The sequence below is a fragment of the Phyllostomus discolor genome, chromosome 7 (assembly GCF_004126475.2).
Source record: "Phyllostomus discolor isolate MPI-MPIP mPhyDis1 chromosome 7, mPhyDis1.pri.v3, whole genome shotgun sequence".
NCBI lineage: Eukaryota > Metazoa > Chordata > Mammalia > Chiroptera > Phyllostomidae > Phyllostomus > Phyllostomus discolor.
The window spans coordinates 56919983-56945847 of NC_040909.2; the positions used below are offsets into that span (position 1 = coordinate 56919983).

The following is a 25865-nucleotide window of genomic DNA, read 5'->3' on the forward strand; positions in this document are numbered from 1 at the left end:
GGCAAATGACCTGAATAGAGACTTCTCCAAAGGAGATATATAGATAGCCTACAAATATATGGAAATAAGCTCAATGTCACTAATCATCAGAAATGCAAATTAAAACCAGAATGAGGTATCATCCCACACCTGTCAGAATGGCTATCATCAATAAATTGTCAAACAAGTGCTGGCAAGGATGTGGAGAAAGGGGAACCATTTTGCACTGTTGGTAGGAATGCAGATTGGTGCAGGCACTGTGGAAAGCAGTATAGAAAATATCTCAAAAAATTAAAAATGGATCTGCCTTTTGACCCAGCAATCCCACTTCTGATAATGTATCCAAAGAAATCCAAAACGCCAATTCAAAAGAACATAAGTACCCCTATGTTCACTGCAGCATTATTTAAAATTGTCGAGATATGGAAGCAGCCTAAGTATCTATCAGTAGATAAGTGGATAAAACAACTATGGGACGTTTAAACAATGGAATGCAACAGCTGAAAAAATATAAACATTTTACCCTTTGCGTCAGTACAATGGGCCTGGAGAACATTATGCTAAGTGAAATAAGCCAATCAGAGAAAGTCAAATACCATATGATTTCACTCATATGTAGAATCTAATAAACACGCTGAACTAACAAGTAAAATGGGGACAGACTCACAGATGGAAAGCAGGATGACAGCTGATTGAGGAGGTTAGGGGATGGAGGAATTGAGCAAAAAGGAAAAAGAACTCATGGACAACAGTGTGGTAATTCCTGAGAGTGGGAGGTAAAAGGGGGCTACATGATAATGGAGAAAATGCAATAAAGATTAAGTCAAGAATAATTACAATTAATGTATAAATAAATATTCAAAATTCAGAAGAGAAAAATCTGGGGTAGCAATATTTCTGTCTGACAAAATAGGCTTCAAAACAAAGGCCATAATAAGGGACAAAGAAGGACACTACATAATACTTAAGGGTTCAGTCCAACAGAAGCATATACCCTTGTAAACATATATGTGCCCAATATAGGAACACCTAGATATGTACAGAAAATCTTGGAGGACTTTAAGAGATTGAGAGCTCTGCAGTCATACAATGAACAAGTTTTCTAGCAAAAAAAAAAAAATCAATAAGGATATAGTGGCATCAAATGACACACTAGATCAAATAGATTTAACTGATATCTACAGACCATTTCATTCCAAGAAGCAAAATATGCATTATTCCCAAATGTAACATGGCGCATTCTCAAAGATAGACCACATGATAAGGACACAAAACAAGCCTTAACAAATTCAAGAAAATTGAAATCATATCAAGCATTTTCATTGATCATAATGGCCTGAAACTAGATATCAAGGGGGAAAAAACCTGAAAACACTAAAATACATGGAGGCTAAATAATGTTTTATTAAATAATGAGTGGGTTAACAATGAGATCAAGGAAGAAACCAAAAATACCTGGAAACAAATGAAAGTGAACACACAATAACACAAAACCTATGGGACACAGCAAAGGAGGTCCTGAGAGGGAATTTCATAGCATTAGAAGCCTACCTAGGACCTCCAGCAAGATGGAGGAATAGGTGGACGCACCGTATCTCCTTGTACAACCAAGATTAGAAAACCAATAATTTACAACAATAATTTACTATCAGAATAACACCCAGATCTGGCAGAGGATTTATCTGAATGGAAGTCGGGCAGCCAAGAAGTTGAAGTAGATGCGTTCATACGGACTGGTAGGAGAAGACGAGCCGGGCGGGAGCGGGGCTGGCTCGGGTCAGCGGCGTGCGGAGGCCGGGGGAAGGTTTGGCGCGAACTCGGCGCAAAAGCCATCGGGCGCGTAAGAAGGCAGCGGTGATCCCTGAGTACGCAAGCTGTGGCTGGCAGACCCAGAGGGGCAGTGATTGTGGACCAGGGCAGAACTCGCGGCCCAGAAGCCCAGACAAGGGTCTGAGTCCAGGGGAACGGAACTATCGCCATTGTTTTCTTCCGTCCCTGCTCCCGCTCCCGCCCCGCCCCCACTTATAACGTCATAATCTAGCAACCGGGGTGCCCAGCCCCGGTGAGCACCTAAGGCTCTGCCCTCCACCGTAACAAGAGCAACCAGACCGGAAAAAAAAAAAAAAGGAGAGACAGGGGAAAAAAAATATGTTTTCAACAGAGCAGATCAGTCCCCCAGGACTCATCCTTTTGAGCGACCAAGAATTAGCCAATCTATCAGATGCACAGTACAAAACACTGGTGATCAGAAAGCTCACGGAACTGGTGGATTTTGGACGAAATTTAGATGAAAGAATGCAGATTACCATAAAACAGATGCAGGAAGACACGCGGAGGAGAGCCAATAGTGAAAGGAAGGAATATGAGTCTCAAAACACTACAGTGGACCAGAAGGAAGATAGAATCCACCAAGCAGGAAAGCATGATGAAATAAGAATTCAAAAAATTGAGGAAAAGATTAAGAGCATCCAAGACACCTTTAAACGTTCCAATATCCGAATTATAGGGGTACCAGAACCGGAAGGGGAAAAGCAACAGATTGAGCACATATTTGAACAAATAATAAAGGAGAACTTCCCCAATCTGGTAAAGGGAACAGTCTTCCAAGAAATCCAAGAAGCTCAGAGAGCCCCAAAGGAGTTGGACCCAAGAAGAAACACACCAAGGCACATCATAATTACATTAGCCAAGGTAAAAACGAAGGAGAGAATCCTAGAAGCAGCAAGAGGTAAGGGGACAGTCACCTACAAAGGAGTTCCCATCAGACTGTCAGCTGATTTCTCCAAAGAGACCTTACAGGCAAGAAGGGGCTGGAAAGAAATATTCCAAGTCATGAAAGACAAGGACCTACATCCCAGATTGCTCTATCCAGCAAAGCTCTCATTTAGAATGGAAGGGCAGATAAAGTGCTTCTCAGATAAGGTCAAGTTAAAGGAGTTCATCATCACCAAGCCCTTATTTTATGAAATGCTAAAGGGACTTATCTAAGAAAAGAAGATAAAGAAAAGACATGTATAGTAAAAGGACAGCAAACTCACAAATATCAACAACCACACCTAAAGCAAAACCAAAAGAAACGAAGTAAACAATTAGAACAGGAACAGAACCACAGAAATGGAGGGCACATGGAGGGTTAGCAGCAGGGGCGGGTGGGAGGAGGAGAGAGGGGGAAAAGGTATAGAGAATAAGTAGCATAGAATGTAGGTTGAAAATAGATAGGGGGAGGGCAAGAATAGTACGGGAAATGTAGAAACTAAAGAACTCATAAGTATGACACATGGACATGAACTAAAGGGGGAAATGTGGGTGGGAGGGGGGTACAGGGTGGAGGGGAGAGAAGGGGGGAAATAGGACAACTGTAATAGCATAATCAATAAAATATATTTTTAAAAAAAAGAAAAAAAAAAGAAGCCTACCTAAAGAAGATAGAAAAATATCACATAACAATCTAATGATATGTCTAAAAGAACTAGAAAAATAATAACAACAAAATCCCAGACCGAGACTTCTGGCCAAGATGGGGACACAGGTAGATACATTTTGCCTCCTCATACAACCAAAAGAAGGACAGCAACAAATTTAAACACAAAAAAATAAACAGAATTGCCAGAATATCAAACTGTATGGAACTCTGACAACAAAGGAGTTAAGAAAGAAACATACATTCAGACTGGTAGTAAAGGAAGAGATGAACAACTAGGAGAGAGAGGACATGCAGCAAGGTGGTGGCTGGAAGGCCAGGTGGGCAAGGTGGCAGCTGGAGGACCGGCGAAGACAAGGAGGTTGGTGGATTGGGTGGTCCTACATTCACATGAAGATAAACCAGGAGGCACAACTGGATAGCCAGACAAGCCACACAAACCAGGGTTCCAGCATGGGAAAAGAAAGCCTCAAAACCTCTGGCTGTAAAAATTTGTGGTGGTGGTGGTGGGAGAAACTCCCAGTCTCACAGGAGAGTTCCTTGGAAAGACCCCACAGGGTCCTAGAATGTACACAAACCCACCTACCTGGGAGTCAGCACGAAAAGGGGCCACTTTGCATGTGGGTACAGGGGAAGTGACTGAAAGCCTGCTGAGAGCTGAGCAAGCAGCATTGGTCCCTCCCAGACCCCTCCCCTACATACAATACCACAATGCAGCAACCTTGGTTGACCCATCCTCATGAATACTTAAGGCTCCGCCCCTTACAATGTTAACAGGTGCAGTGAGACAAAGAAGTGTGGTTCAAATGAAAGAACATATCAAAACTCCAAAAACATAACTAAGTGATGAAGAGATAGCAAACCTATCAGAAGCAGAGTTCAAAACACTGGTAATCAGGATGCTCACAGAAATGGTTGAGTATGGTTGCAAAATAGAGGGAAAAGTAAAGGCTATACAAAGTGAAATACATCTAAATATACAGGAAACCAACAGTGAAGGGAAGAAAACCATGGCTCAAATCTATGACCTGGTGCAGAAGGAAGAAATAAACAGTCCAGGAGAACAAAATGAAGAAATGAGAATTTTAAAAAAAATGAGGAGAGACTTAGGAACTTCCAGAACATTAAATGTTTAAACATCTGAATCATAGGGGTGCCAGAAGGAGAAGAGGAAGAATGAGAAATTGAAAACTTATTTGAATAAAATAATAAAGGAGAATTTCTCCAATCTGGCAAAGGAAATAGACTTCCAGGAAGTTCAGGAAGCTGAGAGAGTCCCAAAGAAGTTGGACCCAAAGAAGCACACACCAAGCCACATGAAAATGACATTACCTAAGATTAAAGATAAGGAATCTCAAAAGCAGCAAGAGAAAAGGAGAGAGTTACCTCCAAAGGAGTTCCTATAGGACTATCAGCTGATTTCTCAAAAGAAACCTTTAAGACAAGGAGGGACTAGAAAGAAGTATTTGAAGTCATGAAGGGTAAGGACCTACATCCAAGATTAGTCTATCCAGCAAAGCTTTCATTTAGAATGGAAGGGCAGATAAAGTGCTTCCCAGATAAGGTCAAGTTAAAGGAGTTCATCATCACCAAGCCCTTATATTAAATGTTAAAGAGACTTGTCTAAGAAAAAGAAGATGATCAAAACTATGAACAGTAAAATGAACAGCAAAGTGGGAATATAGGGAGCATATCTCAATGTAATAAAGGCCATACATGAAAAACCTACTGCCAACATCATACTCAATGGGCAAAACCTAAAAGTGTTTCCCTTAAGATTAGGAACAATACAGGGGTGCCTGCTCTTACCACTCTTATTCGACATAGTACTGGAAGTCCTAGGCACAGTGATCAGACAAGATGAAAATTTTAAACACATTCACATTGGAAAAGAGGAAGTAAATCCATCATTATAGTCAATATTCAGAAATCAATGGCATTTTTATACACCAACAATGAGCTATCAGAAAGAGAATCTATGAAAATAATCCCATGTACTATTGCAACAAAAACAAAAAAAATGTACCTAGGAATAAATTTAATCAAAGAGGTAAAAGACCTATACTCAGACAACTATAGGACACTGAAGAAGAAATTGAGAAAGATACAAATCAGTAGAAGCATATGTAATGCCCATGAATTGAAAGAATTAACATCATTAAAATATTCATGCTACCCAAAGCAGTCTATAAATTCAACACAATTCCTATTAAAATGCCATGGCATATTTCACAGGTCTAGAACAATTTATATGGAACCAAAAATTTACATGGAACCAAAAATGACCCCAAACTGCCTCAGCAAACTTGAAGAAAAATGAAGTGGAGGAATCTCAATACCTTCTTTCAAACTATATTACAAGGCTACTACAATCAGTACAGTCTGCTCCTGGAATAAGAACAAACACATAGTCAATGGAACAGAATAGGGAGCCTAGAAATAAACCCATGTCTTTATGGTTAATGAGTGTTTGGCAGAGGAGGCAAGAGCATACAATGGAGTAAAGACAGTCTCTTCAATAAATGATGTTGGGAGATATGGACTGAACATGCAACAAAATGAAACTAGACCATATGCCAGAATAAATTCAAAATGGATAAAAGACTTAAATATAATTTGTGATACCATAAAAATCCTAGAGGAAAACACAGGCAGTAAAATTTCAGATATCTCATGTAGCAATATTTTTGCTGATATTTCTCCCTAGGGCATGAGAAATAAAGGGAAAATAAACAAATGGGACTACATCAAATTAAAAAGCTTCTGTAGAGCTAAAGAAGCCATCATTAAAATGTAAAGGGAACTGACTGTATGGTAGAACATATTTTCCAAAAATACATTGCACAAGGTTTAATCTGAAAAATATGTAAAGAATTTATACAACTCAACACCAGGAAGACAAATAATCAGATTAAAACTGGGCAAAGGACCTGAATAGACACTTCTCCAAGGAGTCCATAGACATATGAGAAAATGCTCAACATCACCAGCCATCAGAGATACACAAATTAAAACCAGAATGAGATATCACCTCACACTGCTCAGAAAGGCTATCATTAATAAATCAACAAACAACAAGTGCTGGCAAGTGTGTGCAGAAAATGGAACCCTTGTGCACTGTTGGTAAGAATGCAGGCTAGTGTAGCCACTGTGGAAAACAGTATGGGATTTCCTCAAAAAAATCAAAATGGAACTGCCTTTTCACCTAGCAATTCCACCTCTGGGAATATACCCTAAAAATCCCAAAACACCAATTCAAAAGAATGTATGCACCTCCATGCTCATAGCAGCACTATTTACAATAGCCAAGATTTAGAAACAGCCTAAGTACCCATCAGTAGATGAGTGGGTTAAATGTGGTACATCTATCACCTACACAATGGAATAATACAGAGCAGAAAGAAAGAATGAATTCCTATTTTTGTGATAGCATGGATGGAACTAGAGACTATTAAGCTGAGTGAAATAAGCCAGTCAGTGAATAACAAATACCATGTGATCTCACTTATAAGAACAATTTAATGAATAAAATAAACTAGTGAGCAAAATAGAACCAGAGGCATGGAAACATGGAACAAACAGACAGCTGTAAGAGGGGAAGTGGGGAGGTAGGGATTGATTGAAAGAAGGTGAAGGGATTAGTCAAAGAACATATATGAAGGAATCATGGGCATGGACAATGATAAGTGGACTGATTATGGAAGTGTGTGGTGGGCTAGGTGATGGGGTAGCAAAGGGAGAAGATGTGGGACAACTCTAATAGCATAAACATTAAAAATTTTTTTTAAAAAAGGAGAAAACAATAGCCAGCAGTGAGATAATACAGCACTTTACCACGTACCTTCCAGCAAGACAGCAGAGGGTGCCAGACCCTATCTGCTGTGTCAGAGCTCCTCTTGTTAAATCTACCAGCACCCAAGTGTGGCCATGAAATGACTGCCTCCTTAGGAAAACTCCTGGGAGGTACAGCAGCTGGTGCTCACCTGGATGAAATTTGCAGCATTTGGCACTTGCTCAAAGAGTTGTCCAGAACCAATTGGCCCCAAGCTTGGAGCATAATATATTACATCAGGAGGCTCGTCAAGGTCATGACACAACAGTTTTGCAACTACAGTATTATTTGCAATCACCTCTTTGCCTGTGTACCTATTTTTTAAGAAGAAAAATTGGTTTAGATGGTCTTTTAAAATATAATTTTTTTTTGCATAAACATCCAGTAGTTTGGATAATGCACGTGTGTGACTGCTCTATTTATCATGGGAAAAAAGTCCAGGTTTGGGGCATCATCTGGGAAGCCATTTCCAAAAAAGTGCTATGAATTTGGTAAAGCTTTCCTCAGTTTCTGGGAATATTTCTTTTCGGTACCCAGCTAGATGCTTATTTAGAAGTCTATCATGGACACTTCAATAGAGATGCTCAAGTTTGAATCAGATAAGTGAGAATATTCCTACCTAGAACGTCTGTATGGTATGGTCAAGAGGGACAAACCTTACCATTCTATAGTCACAGTGGACTTACCTCCATCTCTATGTGTTCACCCATTTTTTTTTCCTGGGATCTCTCTGCCCCAGTGCTCACTCATAAGTCTAAATTCTACTCATTCTTCAAAGACTAGCATAGATCTTGCTCTTTCAGGAAGCTCCCCTGAATACGTCAATCCCACATGTCCTTCCTCTGAACAATTAAAGCACAACACACATAATTTAAAACCATCTTGTACTTTTTACTATTGTTTCTTTCATGTGTATCCATCTTATCATCCTGACAGGATACAACCTTCTAATAGCAAATGAACATAGCAAGTACTTCTGTCACTTCCAGGGACTATAGCACTGGGTATAGCATGTGGTGGGTGTTTGGTTAATTAACCATAATTTCCCTGGGGAAAGGAAAAGGAAAAAGAGAAGGAGGAAAAAAGGATAACATTTTCTGAGAATATGCCAAGCCCCATACTGAACAAATTCCAAGCCTTGCTGTACTTGATCCTTATAACCATTCTATGAGGCAGGTGAGATTATCAACTCCATTTAAAATGTAGAGTAATGGGGACCCAAATAAGACTACATGGGTAGTAATTATCAGAAGCTAAATAATCTGGAACAAAGCCTGGGAAACACAGAAGCAGCTCTCCTATGTGTAGCTGAGGGCTTAGGGTCAGAGGACATAGAAGATTGACAGACTTGGAGGTTAGGAGACTGAGCTTTAAGTAATAAAAACAGCCATAGTGACAAGAACACAACTCCATCCCTATCCAAATTCCAAAATCCAAGAGCCTTGAAACTCAGAATTTTCTCCTAGCTTATTTGTCATCAAAATGTGACCTGACATTAAATTGTTGATATCCATACATTACCTGAACTGTCAGATCTTTCTTTGTCCCCCTTACTGTGAGTATTCATATATTTACTGCAAAGATATTAATGGATTTGAATTTAGGGAATTTGTATAAAGATGGTACATATACTGTATTACCTTCCTAAAATTAAAAAAAAAAAAAACAACAAAAAAAAAACACTTTATCCTGAAACACACCCAGTGCCAAGGGTTTCAGAAAAGGGATTATGGGACTGATAAATAGCAATTGTGAAATTGACACTACATGCTCAGCACTGTGCTCAGAATGTTACATTAATTATCCCATTTATTCTTCAAAATCCCCCTATAGAGTAAGCACTATTGTTATCCGATTTAATAACAAAAGAAACTGAAGATCAAAGGGCTTGAATAAATTACCCAAGGTCACACTACTAATAAGTGATAGAACCAGGATTCCAAGCCAGGTCTGTGACTCCAAAACATAGGCTTTTAACAACTTACTAACTCAGATCCAGGAAGCACAGCTTCCAACAGGTCATTTCTGAGAACCAGAATATGAGACTGAGCAGGAGTCCATGTGATGATTAATCCATGTTTAGTTGAGCAAATAAATATAGCAATACCTCTGTTTTCCACTCTGAATTCTTAATCCAGCACACTCATCTCAGCTCACCTAATCAGATATTGATCACAGAAAGGAGAGTTGTCATTAATGCCATGGATATAGATTGTCACTGGAATTGCTGAACACCGCTGGTCTTGGTCACAAGCCTTAACAGAGAAGGACTGAACAGGTGCAAATCCAGCTCTCTCCATATCAAGGCGGGCAGCAGTGACTATGGTCCCATGTTCTACAACAAAACAACACATCTTGCTGCAAACCAGCCCATGCTGTCATTTTAAAAATTACTTTATTACACAACAATGAATGAGATAAAGTATGATCTGTGCCTTCTTCAGTAGAATTTAAAAACTGATTTAAAATATAGGCACAATGTGCAATTGTTTATTGCCAAATTGCCTTCACTAATCATAATATTATGTTAATTGATAGTAAGAAACAATTTTTTTTTTAAATTCAGGGGACCAGGGAAGACTTTCTAGAAGAAAAGGCCCATAATTTAGGACTTGAAGAACATACAGGATAAGAAAAGGTGGTGAGTAGGAGGAGATCATTCCCAGCAGAGAGAACATCATAACTGAAAATACATTAGCAAGATAATGACTCACTGTACTCTCTTCCACCCAATCCATCCACTCATTCATTCAACAAACATTTATGGAATGATAGCTATGTGCCAGGTACTGTGCTGAATACTGTATAAACCATAATGAAGTCACTCCCTGTCTTTATGGAATTTACAATCTGGGCTGAGAACTGAACTACTAAACAAGTGTAAAAAAATCAATAGGAATATTATTAAGGGAATAAAACTATAATGTGATAAATTTAATGTCTAATGGTAAGATTCTGAAAGGTGCAAGGACCAAGGTCCAGAAGCAGGTGACCTAGTGTTTTGGCTGTAGTGTAATGGACAAGGAGGAGACAAGAAATAGGAAGGCATTAGAGAGAGAGAGATAAGGACCAGAAAAGACAGGTTCTTGAGGATGAGAAGTATGGATTCCATTCCAAGTGCAAAGGAAAATCTCAGGAGGGTTTTACTCGGAGAAGGAGTATTACCCAACTTGCCTTTTTTTTTTTTTTCATTCATCCTAGTTGTTCTGCTGACACTAACAGAGGGAGTAACTGTGAAAGCAGAAGCCCAGTTAAGCAATCTCTGCAGTAATTCAAATAAGAATTAAGATAGTGACTGTCTTGAGTGGGGCTCCCTCAAAAGCAGGACTAGAGATGAGGATTTGAGTGCAATACTTTATTTGGGAGGTGATCCAGAGCAACATGGCATGGGTATAGTGAAACGGAAATGGGAAGGCTGCCAATAAAAAATATATTGTCAAGCAACTTACTACTGTGGACAACTTGAGCTTAATGGCACTGAGGAACTCTGTAAACCAGTGCAAAACACACACTGACAGTTGTTCTATTCCAGGGACAAGGAGCTGGACTACTCTTATACCAATTATCTTCAGCATTTGGTGGAGATGTTATACCATAGGTAGTATTTTTCACAACATTTTGAACATGCTATTTGTAGGGCAGGAAGGGGACAGATGTCAGACCTCAAGCACAGAAATGCAGGTATTAGCAGTTGAAGTCAGGAAACTGAAATGTTAAGGTCAGGGAGATATGAAGGGACTCTGACAGCACCTGCTACAATGGCTCAAACCTGCACATGTGCTAAAAGTGACCATCTCCTCTCTTCTCAGCTCCAGAAGAATTCTTATATACCACATAATCTGACTGATGCCCAGGCTCAGCCACAGCTGATTGGCTGAGAAGTGAATCACTGACTCTAAAGAGTCCAATCAGATTCTCTCTCACAAAAATTTGGACCTAAAGCAGAGCAGAATTATTTACATATAAGAAGATGAGCAGGAATATCATGTAGGGTGCAGAGCCAAAGCATTCATTCTGTAGCAGCCATGAAGGGCCATGTGTTAGCTCATCTGTGGACAAAGAACTGGTCTTGCAGAGTTATTCAATATCTACAGTATTATGTGCTTCTTTGAGGGGTTCGGCAAGTGAAGACAATCTGATAACCTACCTTCAAAAAACTCAGTCTTACAAAGGAGACATAATATAAGCAAATGATAAAAATACCATATAAGATATAATTTGATGAAAACAAATCTCAACCTACCTTTGTCAACTGCAAAGTAAACATTCCATGGATTTAGTTCAAAGGTTAAATCTCCCAAATTATCTTCATCAGTTGCCTGGCATACTCCAATTATTTTCCCAATTGGAATTTCTTCATCCAGAGTGATGTTGACTTTATTATGCAGAGTTGACTTTATAGAAGTAACACTCAAGACACCATTTTCAATATTGGATAAACTTATTTTAAAAGAAAAGACTATTAGAGTGGTGCTTGTTGGATGTGTATTAAGGTGGTGGAGGGGTAAGGGGTAGAACTAGTAATGATGACAATGGAAACTGACAACGTTGTTAATAGCTAACCCAGTTATTCAGAACTTGCCTATTATTTAGACATAGTGCTAAGCATTTTTTTACATATTTCCTATTTATTTCTCATAGTCCCAGGAAGTAGATACTATTTTTCCCTCACTTTACAGATGTGGAAATTGAGCTTTTAAGAAAATAAGTAACTTTCACAAGTAAGTATCAAAGTGGCTGAGATAGGATTTGACTCCAAGCCTATTTGACTCTAGAAACTGGATGCTTAACCACAGTGCTCTTATCCCCCTACAGTAAGAACCACTGTCTTAAAATTGCTGACCCCAATGAGTTTTTATAAATTACCTGTGTGATCATTTCCATCACAATTTTTCTTGAAGGTGGTAAGAGATAATCTAGCCCACAGGTGGCAAAAACAAGGCCCATGGGCTGAATCTGGCCATCCACCTTGTTTTATCCAACCAGGCACCTTGTTTGTAACCAGCAGCAGCGCTGAGCTCCTTGCCCCTAGTTAAGGAGCAGTTACATTCATACAGTCCTAAAATTACATTCATTCAGCCCTTTGAAGGCAACCTTGAGGCTGATGTGGCCCCCGGTGAAAATGAATTTGATACCCCTAATCTAGCCCATTAGATATTAAGAATATATTACATTGACTTCCAGTCAAGATGAAGGTATAAGTAAATGCCGCACAGCTCCTCACACAACCACAGCAAAATTACAAGTAAAATACAGAACAACCATCACTCAGAACCATCAGAAATTCAAGCCATGTGGAAGTCTGACAACTAAGGAATTAAAGAAACCACATTCATCCAGACAGGCAGGAGGGGCAGTGGGGCAGAGATGAAGAGACATGGAATGGGCTGGTCCCCAAACCACTTGTGGTAGATATAAAATGGAAGGATGTCTCAGGAGAGAGGGATCCCACCCCCACATCAGACCAACCATCCCAGGCTTCCAGTGCCAGGAAGATAAGTCCCCATAACTCCTGGCTATAAAAATAAGAAGGGGCTGGGTCAGTGGAAGAAACTTCAGGATTCTCAGGCCTCCCCTCTTAAAGGGCCTCACACTATACATGAATTTACTCAGATTCACCCCCTCTGGGCTCTAGCACCAGAGCAGCAGCTTGAAGGGCACCAGTGGCATATGGGGAAGAACTGAAGTGTCTAACATCAGGACAAGAACTGAGAGACAGCTTCCTCTCAGAGAGAACTGCAGACAGTGACATTGTACATTTTCCAAGCCCTCCCTCACACAGATGCAGTGTAATGGCACCATATTTGAATCTTCATCAATCTGGCTTGCATGGTAAGCCCTGCCCTGACAATTACCTCTGGTTCTGCCCCATTCAGTTTAAGAGCACACCCAGGGAACTCTTCTCTTTAGTAACAATGGCTTTTCCATATGAAGGGCTGGGATAGCACAGGCTTCAGACCTTCCTAAATCTGCTTAAACAAGCAGCAGCTGAGCCCAGATCCCCACACCTCTCACTGAGTAGCCCCAGGCCTGATACTAGTAGCAGCCATCTACACATTGCTTTATAGTTTACACCAAGGGGCCCCAGACAGAATACAGGTAGAGGTGGACCTTGGCCTGCATCAACCAGGAAACCCAGCATAGAGCCTATGCACCCAGAGGACAGTTACAGACCACCTTGGAGCAACCTCCAATCATCTCCACAAGCCAAAGAGGAAGGTGCTTGCAGGCCAGGGGTCACAGCCAGTCCTACCAGCTATCTGGACTGGGTAAATCCCTCCCATTGACCTTCTGACAACAATTAAAACTCACTTACATGAGGAGGGAGTTCTCAGCCCACCTTGAGTACACAACTTGGAAGATAGGGGAGGCTATGCCACTGGATGCTACAGGACTCCTGCTGCATTAGGCCATGCGACCAAGACACAGTGTCAAAGCAGCTTTATCTAATGCATAGAAACAAACACAGGGAGGCTGCCAAAATGAGGAGACAACGAAAAATGGCCTAAGTGAAAGAACAGAACAAAACTCCAGAAAAAGAACTAAACAAGATGAAGATAAGCAAACTGTCAGATGCAGAGTTCAAAACACTGGTTATAAGGATACTCAAGGAACTCAGTGGATACTTCAACAGCATAAAAAACACCAGGCAGAAATGAAGAATATACTAACTGAAATAAAGAATAATTTATAGGGAATCAATAGTAGAGTGGATGAAGCCAAGAATCAAGTCAATGATTTGGAACATAAGAAAGAAAAACACATCTAATAAGTACAGCAAGAAAAAAAGAATTTGAAAAATCAAGTATAGTTTAAGGAGCCTCTGGGACAACTTCAAATGTTCCAACATTCATATCATAGGGGTGCCAGAAGAAGAAGACAGAGATCAAGAAATTGGAAATCTATTTGAAAAAATAATAAAAGAAAACTTCCCTAATTTGATGAAGGAAATAGACATGCAAACTCAGGAAGCACAGAGAGTCCCAAATAAGATGGATGAAAAGAGGCCCACCCTAAGACACATCATAATTTGAATGCCAAAAGTTAAAGAACCTTAAAAGCAGCAATAAAAAAGCAGTTAGTTACCTGCAGGGGAGTTTGCATAAGGCTGTCAGCTGATTTCTCAATAGAAACTGCAGGCTAGAAGGGATTGGCAAGAATATTCAAAGTGATGAAAAGCAAGGACCTACAGCCTAGATTACTCTATTCAGCAAAGCTATCATTTAGAATGGAAGGACAGATAAGGTGCATCTCAGACAAGATAAAGCTAAAGGAGATAATCATCACCAAACCATTATTATATGAAATGCTAAAGAGACTTATTTAAGAAAAAGAAGATCAAAACTATGAATATTAAAATGGCAATAAAACATAACTGTCAACAATTGAATCTAAAAATCAAAGCAAACAAGCAGAACAGAAACAAAAATATAGATATGGAGAACACTGCAATGGTGGTCAATGGGGAGGGGTGTCAGGGAGAATGGGGAGGGGGGAAGAGGAAGGATTAAGAAGTACAAATTGGTAGTAACAGAATAGTCAGAGGAATGTTAAGAGCAAGTATAGGAAATGGAGTTGCCAAAGAATTATGTTTTCCACAGAGATGAACAATAGAGTGAGGATTGCCAGAGGGAGTGGGGGGTGCTGGATGGAGGTGGACAAAGGAGGATAAATTGGGACAACTGTAATAGCAAAACAAAAATTTAATTAAAATTAAGTGACCTTTCACTCTGTGGGATGACATTCAACTAACTGAGCCATGCCACTTAGGGCCATGAACTAGATCTTTAAATCCATGGAACAAGTCATCTGCCTCTGTCCTGTAGCTCAAGAAACTAGCACTTTAACAGTTGCTATATGAAAGCTTTTCTTTCAGTTAAATCATATGCAGGATAATTTTCAAATACCTTTTTGTGTATCTGATTCATAGTAAGTTCCTCCAACCTAGCACTAGCCAATAATTTCTTTATTATTTTCTTAATTTCATGTATTTTTAATATCTGTGCTTACACTTTACATGTGTGTATAGCTAGACACAAAAGTCCACATGGTATGTGATTCCATTTATATGAAATGTCCAGAACAGACAAATCCACAAAGATGGGAAGTGAGCTAGTTGTTGCCAGGGGCTGGGGAAGTTGAGGGTTTGTAGAGCTACTGCTAATGGGGAAGGAGCTTCTTTCTGGGGTGATGGAATTTTCTGGAATTATTGTAAATAAAGGGGATTGTGGCAGAACTGTACAATTGTACTAAACGCCATTGAATTGTAAACTTTCAAAGAGTAAAGTCTAAGGTGTGTGAATTGTGTCTCAATAAAGCTGTTACTTTAAAAAACAGCAAAAAATATATATTACACTAATAACATCTTATTCTGTTGCAATTTCAACACATTTTATACTTTAAAACTACTTTCTTTGATGTTTTAAGAATGCCCTTTCTTTAGACTCTTATATCTTAAGTGATTGTTTATATTTTACTTGTTTACTTTCCTTCTCATAAAAGAAGGCCATTGCATTCTAATGGAAATTTATGAATTTCAGAAACTACATCTTCATATCCAATTTTTAGGGTCAATTAAAATAATATGTTTTATTTTCTTACCTGCAGGTAAGAACTGGGTCTCTATTGTTGACATTGATGAGGAAAATCTTTAGATTCCCAGCAGTGAACAGTCCTCCAGGATCAACCACTTTAATAGCTAGTGAGAAACTGAAGTTGCAACCACACAAAAGACAGTTAAGATTTTATTATATTAACTAACAGGCTTTTATAGAAACAAACTCTGGGGCTTAACTAACCAGTTAAAACAATTGACTCGTTCAGTTAAATTGTCACTCATACCAGTTATTTTAACAGCTGGAAATGGCTGACACTTCATTACAAACCAAATTAGTCAAATCTGTTGAAAGGACAAGCAAGAACTTGGAAAAGACAGTTAATTCTCATCAATTTAAAAAAAAAAAAAGCAAAGTGGACTCCTTAGTCTGGTAGAGCAAAGATATGGCTATGGGCTCTTACTTTTAAACACTGACCTTTCAACACTGAAAACAGATAACAAATGCAAAGGAGAAGGTGGTAAGAATACTTCAAAACAACATAATGGCTATGGGGACATATTAGGAGCGTTAGATAACAAAGAAGTGTTATTTTAGCAGAGATGTGTATGGATTTGAAGGATGAGAGTACTTGGAATGCAGGAAAAATGTATCCTAATAGAAAGATGGTTGTTTGTGTCCATAAACTATGATCTGGACAACAATCCTGATTTGTCATGATTGTCTTCTTTAAGCTCTGACAGTCCCATGCAGATCCCAGGAAACTTCTCAGTGCCAGGAAAACCAGGAGAGTTGGTCACCCTCTTAAGGAAAAAAAATCTATTCTACCTTGAAATGTACTGATAATTGAGGCCAAAACTACTCTTGCCTTTTATCTATCCTAAAAATTGAACCAGTTATCAATTTTTCTCCTATTTTACAACTTTGTCTATCAGAAGGTGATTATTTTTAGATAATTTCATAAGACCAATTTACTTTGAAGAATAAAGATATATTAAAATAATTCTGGGACAGAATTATTTTAATATATCTTTATATTAAATACATCTAACTAACAAGAATATAAGGAATGGGGTGTGGACAGCATTCCATGGCCCCAAAGACCTCAAATTACTTTTGGTCTGACTGGATGCTGGAAAGTGGACTGCAAGGGGACAAGGAAGCAATGAGTTCTTCTAACTCTTGCATCAGCATTTGAACAAGAAATTTCACAGCCCCTATATCTCCTTTGAAGGGAAGGAATTAATAAGAATCAATGAAGCATTCCTAAATGTCTTCCATTAACCCTCACAGGTCAACTAAAGGACCCTAAGAACTCTAGAGTTACAGAGAAAATTAAGAAATGAGGTTCTCTTTGGAGGACTATAGTAAGTATCCATTATATAACTTCAGCCAAATAATTATTTATTCAAGTTCTACAGGCAAAGCTTCCATTTTTGTGTCAGTACCTCTGATATCAGAGACACTGAAAAAAAGAAAAGTTTAGTTTTCACTTATCAAGAAAAAAATTAATTTTTAAAACTCTCATTAATGACTTTATTCTCATTTGTTAATGAATCTTAAGATTTATAAATAACTTGAAATGTACATAATCATTTTCCATAAGGAACCAGGTCAAAATAAAAGGAAACTGTGATGAACACTATCCATTATTTCCAGAACTATTGAGGCTGAATAAATATAGGAAACCGGAATTTAGGAGTACAGGAAAATGGATAAAAATTTTTAAAGTTTTTCTGCCTCCAAAGTATATAAAGATAATACAAATTTAGGAGAACTCTTCTCCAGCAGACTATATGAAGTCAGCAGGAGAAAGTACATTCTGCTTTTGAACTTTTAGGATATGTACCATCCTCAACTTTTGTGATCAGGAAGAAAGTCCTCATGAGAATCAAGAGCAAGCTTATTGGGAGGGCTTAATGGTTCATTTGCTTTTCCTGTAAAGTACTTCAATGCAAAACATATCACTGGAAAAGGTGGTAATAGAAAGCATTAAAAAAATAGAAATAATAACTACAAACCAATGGCTCCCCATTTGGCAGGTGTAGAGGCAATAGGAGGAAATGTCAGTCAATTAACTTGTAAAAGTTGCTGGATTACATTATGAATGAATTCTGTGTCCCAGCTGGCCAGAGAGAAGTCCCCACCAACTTCCACCTCAGGTCAGAAACACCACCAATGACATCACAGCAATGTTTGGCTCTCAGATAAACAGAGAGGGGCCAAAACAGCTATGTCTAATACCTAAAGTAGAAATTGTGCAAATATAGTTTGGGTGATTATTTCATATTTAAGGCAATGACAACAGCACCTTCACTTAGGAGCCCATTAAGGCCAGAGGGGGAAAACCATTCTTGCAGAAAGAAATATGAACCAGAGGGCAGACATTTTGGTTAATGAAAAGCCAGTAGCATTTACCTTCTAGCTCCCCTCTCAAAATCAAAAGCTGCGGCTGTGGAAATGGTTCCAATGCTGTCAATTGTGAAGCCAGAGCCCTCCGGGGAAAGGAAATACTGTTTATTGGAGAGTAAAAAGAAGGCAAAATATTACAGAGACACCAACAAGTTCCCTAGGCAGATGGTGTGCACCAAGAACCTGGCCTGAAATCTCTTTGTGGTCTGGGCCCTCCTGCCTGCCCTTTGTATGACAGGTGCTCATTCAACATTTGCCCATAGCAATGATGATGAAATTATACTCCATTAAACTGACTCCAGGCCAGACAACCTGCCCTGAAATATTACAAATTAATTTTTCTAACCTCTTACATTCAGTATACTACTTGAACATTTCTCACAAGACTTCGCTCAAAGCTAAAACTAAAAGGAGTTACATTTACAGAAGCAAGCTGACTGTACAATGAGAACCCAGAATTTATTTTGTTTGTTTTGTGGTTATGAAGATATGTTTTTTTGGGGGGGGGAGGTAATGTAAAGAGACAGGGAACTGTAGAGGGAAACAGTAAAATCCTGGAACATCTGTTTATCTCATTTTCTGTGGGATAGGTACTGGCAAGGTATTGGTAAGACATTTGCTTTGTGTCCCATTGACTTTCATTCATACTATCTTCCAGTTAGTCTGTTAGATGCTTTGAATACATGCAGTCTGTTAGTTGTCAGAACAACTGTGTGATAGGTACTCATGTTATCCCTATGTCACAGATAGCACTGAGGCCTAGAAAATTCAAGTGGCTTCCCCCAATATAACAGCTGAGCTTTTAGTCATTTTGCATAATGCCTCTCTGCTCACCACATCTCATCCCTAAAACAAATTTTTGCCAAAGTGGAGAGGCGAGGTTATTTCCAGATGAGGTGAGAGTCAAATAATTAGAAAAAGCTGGAACAAAAATCCATTAGAGGATTAATATTGGGAGTTAATATACTGAGTGCTACTGACTAAATAATTGTATAGAGCCAAAGATAATTTAATAGAGAAGATTAAACCCAGAAGGTTTGCAAAGCAACCTAGAAATTGTTTGGAAAAATTAATGACCTTTTAATTTATCGATTTTGTGATGAATCATGATGTCCTGATTAATTTGAATTTATATCATCCATTTCTGCAGATATAAATAATATGAAATTGATTTCTGCTTTGTATGTGTGTGTGTGTGTGTGTGTGTGTAATGCTGAGGGATGTTAGCATTCAGGAACTGCAGGAAAATTCATCACATATTTTACTTTTAGAGTAAACACAGGGTTAATGATGCCTGTTTCATGGCTTACAAGCACTAGGTCTCATTATACATAAATGTATATAATTCTTTTTAAGTCACCTACATTTATGTTTGTAGCCAGTCAAAATTTGAAATTCCCAATTTTATTTCAGTATTACATGGTTGTCAGCAACAGTTTGGGAAAAAACATATATTGAAAAGCTGTATTTTTATGATGTTTAATTTTTCATAAAATTAGTCTTTTTTAAAAATTGATGGTACTGATATGTTGTTCATATCAGTGTTGTTTCCTGCTGTTTTTCAGGAAAGGCTGGAGCTAGTAGTTGCTAGGCAGCCAGGACCATTGCTGGGAAAGCCACCTAAATGAAGGATCCCTGAATAGGAAGGCAGTCCCAGGGGTGAGAAATTAACCCTCTGTGGGACCAAGCAACTTAAATTCATTCCCCATTCTCAAATTTATCTGCAATAACACCATCAACTGGTAAGGAACTATCTGGGCCATAGAATAATGATGGCAGCCCCATTCCCAGGATCCAGGGTGTGACAACAGCTCACAGCAGAGACTGTGGGGTCAGGGGAGCCTTGGGTCCTGCTGGATGGATTTATCTTCAAAATCCAGCTTCTCTGAAAGACTTGTTCATGACTATTTGCTCTCAGAGAAGCTCCAGAATTGGAAATGTCAAACTGTGAACTGCAGGACAAGCACAGCAAAGAGAGCTGGGGCCTTGGGGCTTTGAGATCAGCCACACAGGCACTCTGGCTGGGTTCCTTGTGTCCCTAGCATCAGTGGCAATGAAAACAACTGTGATGGCTGCCAGTCCCTCTGACCTGGATTCTGTGCTCAGCATCTTCCTGAGTTTTCTCATCTAACCCTTAAAATGGCACTATGAGATTACACTCTTCTCAGCCCTATATCTTACAGGTGGGGAAACTGAGGCATATAAATGTTAAGGAAACAGTCCCAAACACATAACCAGTGAGCGGTTATACTGAAATCCAAACCCAGGTCTTTCTCACTCCAGAGCCAGTGAGTTTCTTTCTCCATCTTCCTACAAGAAAGGTGGCATATGTTTCTTTTTAAAAAACATTATATTTAAAATTGTTTTAAAATGTTTTGTGTGGAGATTAAAGGAATGTAGTTGCTGAAGATATAGAAACAGAAAAACTCAGTGTTGCTTTTTACAAAGGAAAAGAAGGGAGAGGAAGAAAGGGGAGGGGAGGCAGGCTAGGCTAAGATGGACCCCTGAGAAACTTCCAAAATTTGAAGGTCCACAGAGGAGACTAAACCAGGAAAGAAAATAAAAATGATAGCAAAAAAAGAGCTTATTATCCCAGAATACTAATAATATTACCTAATATTTTTTAGTATTATCTGCCAAACACTATTCTAAGCCCTTTACATGTATAACATCATTTAATCTTCATAATAGCCCTGAGGTAAATCCTACTAATCTCATTACAAATAAAGAAACTAAGGCACAAAGAGATTAAGAGACTTGCCCAAGGCCACAGAGCAAGAATGTGGTAAAACCTAAATTTTAACCTAGGGTATCTGACATTAGAATCTGAGCTCTTATGCTGATACACCGTGTCTAATCTGTTAGTTTGACCCAAGGTAATATTTTCTTGAAGTAATTAGTATATATGTATGATCTGGGCTAAATGTTTTTCTTTATATTTTTTAAAATTATTTTATTGTTGTTCAATTACAATTGTCTGCATTTCTCCCCACCACTTCCCTTACCCCAGCCAAACCCACCTCCCTCCCTTGCTTCCACCCTCCCCCTTGGTTTTGTCCATGTGATTTTCATAGTAGTTTCTGAAAACCCTTCTCCCCACTGTCCCCTCCCCACTTCTCTCTGGCTATCATTAGATTGTTCTTGATTTCAATGTCTATGGTTATATTTTGCTTGCTTTTTTCTTTTGTTGATTATGTTCCAGTTAAAGTTGAGATCATACATAACAAAATATTCTATGAGTTTTATAAAGCACAAATATTGACTAATTATTGATCACCTACAAAATATTTCCATGGGGATATATTTTCAAGAAAATATTTTTAAACTATAAACACAGATACAATTCTAAACTAAACATTAATTATGTTCATGTGTAAAAAAATTATGTTCATGTAATCCTGCATTTTAGTCCTAGGACTATAAAGAAAATAATAGCACCTCATCCTGAGCATTTTCTTCAACAGAAGCATCATGATATGTACCCTGGGCCTTGAAAGCCTTGGAGTTTCACATAAAATCCTTTTTATTTTCCTGCAAGTATTAGGGCACTCTCTTACAATAACTTCATAAATGAATGGAATAGTTTGCTACTTATATACTTACACTGGACTGTTAGGACCCTCATTCTTCCTAGAAGAAAGCCTTATTAACTATATCTAATACTTTGTCCAATGACTAATTAAAGTTAGAGACCCCTATGCAGGCATTCATCCCACTAAATTTGCAGGATGAACACAGACTCAGACTCAGAAGTCTTGTCAACACTCCTGAGAGCCTCTAATCATCAATGGGAGAGGTATGCAAGTTTATTTTTTAATATATTTTATTCTTTTTTAAAGTATTTTTATTGACTATGCTATTACAGCATAATAGCTTGGCTATTTATAGCTTATGCTATTACAGCATGGCTTGGTGATGATGAACTCCTTTAACCTGACCATTTTCCCAATTTTTCCGCCTTTATCACCCTCCACCCTGCCCACCCTCATGCCTATACATTGTATATATAAGTTCTTTGAGTTCTCTGTTTCCTATACCATTTTTTCCCTCTCCCTGTCTATTTTATGCCTACTAATTATGTTTCTTCTTCTGTGTACCTTTTCTCCCCATTCCCCCCTTCTCCCTTCCCCACTGAAATCTTTCCATGTGATGTCCATTTCTCTGATTCTGTTCCTGTTCTAGTTGTTTGCTTAGTTTTTATTTGTTGTCATTTTACTGTTCGTAGTTTTGATCTTCTTTTTCTTAGATAAGTCCCTTTAACATTTCATATAATAAGGACTTGGTGATGATGAACTCCTTTAACTTGACCTTATCTGGGAAGCACTTTATCTGCCCTTCCATTCTAAATGAAAGCTTTGCTGGATAGAGTAATCTTGGATGTAGTCCTTGCCTTTCATGATTTAGAATACTTCTTTCTAGCCCCTTCTTGGCTACAAGGTTTCTTTTGAGAAATCAGCTTATAGTCTTATGGGAACTCCTTTGTAGGTAACTATCTTCCTTTCTCTTGCTTCTTTTAGGATTCTCTCTTTATAGCTAATCCTGAGTAACCTAATGATGATGTGCCTTGGTGTGTTCCTCTTTGGGTCCAACTTCTTTGGGACTCCCTGAGCTTTCTGGACTTCCTGAAAGTCTATTTCTTTTGCCAGATTAGGGAAGTTCTCCTTCATTATACTGTCAAATAAGTTTTCAATTTCTTGCTCTTCCTCTTCTCCTTCTGGACCCCTATGATTCAGATGTTGGAATGTTTAAAGTTGTCCCAGAGGTCCTAAGCCTCTCCTCATTTTTTTAAAATTCTTGTTTCTTCATTCTGTTCTGATCAAATGTTTATTTCCTCCTTCTGCTCCAAACCGTTGATTTGAGTCCCAGTTTCCTTCTCTTCACTGTTGGTTCCCTTTATTTCACTTTTCATAGCCTTCACTTTTTCCTCTATTTTGTAACCATACTCAACCATTTCTGTGAGCAACCTGATTACCAGTGTTTTGAACTCTACTTCTGATAGGTTGGCTATCTCTTCATTGCTTAGTTGTATTTTTTTCTGGAGTTTTGATCTGTTCTTTCATTTGGGCCATATTTCTTTTGTCATGGCAAGCCTGTTACATAGTAAGTGGTGGAGCCTTAGGTATTTGTCAGGGCAGGGAATCCATGTGGCTGCATTGTGGTGCCGTATGTGAGGGAGGAGTCAGAGAGGGAACAATGTCATTTGCTCAGCTCTCAATTGGCTTTCAGTCACTTCCCCTGCTACCCACAAGCAAAGTGGGCCCTTCTGGTGCTGATTCCCAAGAGGGTGGTTTTGTATATGTTATAGGACCCTGTGGGTCTCTCCAATGAACTTTCCTGTGAGGCTGGGAGTTTCTCCTACTGACTCAACCCCCACAGGTTTTTTCAGTCGGAGGCTTTGAGACTTTATTTCCCCATGCTGGAATCCTGTATTGTGCAGTATGTCTCACTCCCCAGTTGATCCTCCTGGCTTATCCACACAAAAATGTGGGAATGCCCACCCCAGTCCTCCAGCCACTGCCTTGCCATGAGTCCTCTCCACTTGGGCTGCCTATCTCCACCCCTCTTACTGGTCTGGATGAATATTTCTTCTTTAAATCCTTGGTTGTCAGACTTCCATACAGTTCGATTTTCTGGCACTTCTGGTTATTTTTTGTTTTTAAATTTGTTGTTGTTCTTCTTTTGGTTGTACAAGGAGGCAAAGTGTATCTACCTATGCATCCATCTTGGCCAAAAGTCCAGGTATGCAAGTTTGAACTAATCTGCCATCTCTGGCTGAGCCAGGTGTTCCCAGTAGACTTACCTAGGTATTTATTACACATCCAATAACTGCTACAGCATTTGCAGCGCTAACTTTACAAAAGTTTTTGCAATGTTTCTCAGCCTGTGGCTCATGGATGGACCACCTACACATTAAAAACCTTCATCCATGAGTTAATTGTTAAAGCTGGATAATTCATGGTATTCATTATACTGTTCTATCTGCTTATATATGTGTGAAACATTCAGTTTTGTCAGATATGCAGACCTAATGGATTTAGAATGCCTGGGGTAGGGAGCCCTGGGAATGTGAATGTATTACAACAGGCTAACCAGAGTGATTTTTATGTACTCTACAGTTGACTTCCTAAAAGTGATTCTTAACCTTGGCAACAGATTTACCTGGGGAGCTTTAAACATACTGATGTCCAGACCATACCTGAGGCTAATGGAATCAGAATCTCTGGGGGTACAACCTTGGTGTTTTTTTAATTACACAGATGGTCCTGAAGCCCAGTGACCTGAGATTTTGGAATCTGGCTTAAAGTTTCCTCAGAAACAGATCCAGAGGAAAAAATTTGTGTGCAGGTGACTTATTAATTATGTGCTCTGGGAAAATCAGGGTGGAAGTAGGGAATCCAGCCTAAGAAGGGGAGGAAGTCAAGCCAGAGGGCCACCTTGAAACAAGCAGTGTCAGCCTCATCCCACCAGGAGCTGCAGAGTGGACCTTATTCCTCAGAGCCATTCCCAAGGAAAAGGAGAGGGGAGTTTTCTACTCCTCACCTTGCATCCAGTGGTTGAGGGTTACCAGAAGAGAGGTAAATTCCCAGGTACTTCTGGCTCTGTGAAGTACAAGCAAAGTCCAAGGACAGGCCCTGGCTGGTGTGGATCAGTGGATTGAGTGCTGGCCTGCAAACTAAAAGGTTACCAGTTTGATTCCCAGTCAGGGCACATGCCTGGATTGTGGGCCAGGTCTCCAGTAGGGGGCAAGTGAGAGGCAACTGCACATTGATATTTCTCTCCCTCTTTCTCCTTCCTTTCCTCTCTCTCTCAAAGTAAATAAATAAAATATTTAAAAAGAAGGGAGACTAATTAGTTTCTTTTTAAAAAAAAGTCCAAGGACAGTCTTCCTGTTACTGAAGGAGGTCAAAGCACAGTGAAGGTAGCAGGAGCGGGGACCACCACATAGAAATGTTTATGAGGTCTCCAAGGAGACCTGGGGAGGGCATGGATATGACCCACCACATCCTTCATTATAGCAGCTAAAAACAGTTCTTTGGCTGAATCATGCCAAAAGGCAGAGTTAGTTATCATATTAAGACACCGATCACCTTATATTTGAGTAACATTCAATTCTGTCCCATATTCTTTGACAACTTTGATAACAAGTAGGCTTCATTTTAATTCTGAATTGTTTGGTAAGGACTAACTGGTGCATTATAGCAAGAAAAACTCTGAGCTCAGGTTGGGAAAGTATCATGTTCAATTAGTGATGCTGACCACAAGCAAATGAGAAGGCAATCACAGTACTATCAGAGAATTTTAATGTCCAAGGGACCATTACGATGGTCCTGGGACCACCTGAACTCTGAAATGCCTTGGGAACTCTGAAAATACTGATGGCTGGGCTTCATCTCCAGAGATTATAATTTAATTAGTCTGAGGGGGCCCTGGTATCTGTGTTTTGTTAAAAGCATCTCAGGTGTGTCTACTGTCAGAAGAAGCACAGTAATATTCAGTATGAACTGCCATGCTATTTCCCAGGAAATATTTTCAGGCATACTTTAAAATAATGAAAAAATCCTCCATAAAACAAATATTTCATTTATAATTATTTTCTTGGTCTCATGAAAGTGTCTTTACAAACATGAATAGCAGAATACATTGTCTTTTATAAGGTTTAGTCATT

At 39.0% G+C, this 25865-nt stretch overlaps 1 protein-coding gene across 1 annotated transcript in view; it reads right to left on the reverse strand.

Moving 5' to 3' along the window:
- Window positions 1-25865, reverse strand: part of LOC118501896 (cadherin-related family member 3-like) — a 112266-nt gene that overhangs the window by 47089 nt on the left and 39312 nt on the right. Inside the window, exons 5-9 of the mRNA XM_036031658.1 lie at window positions 18206-18300; window positions 15834-15941; window positions 11476-11672; window positions 9390-9567; window positions 7384-7546 (exon numbers count right to left, since the gene is read on the reverse strand). Coding sequence (XP_035887551.1) covers window positions 7384-7546; window positions 9390-9567; window positions 11476-11672; window positions 15834-15941; window positions 18206-18300 — 741 coding nt within the window. The remainder of the gene's footprint in view (window positions 1-7383; window positions 7547-9389; window positions 9568-11475; window positions 11673-15833; window positions 15942-18205; window positions 18301-25865) is intronic.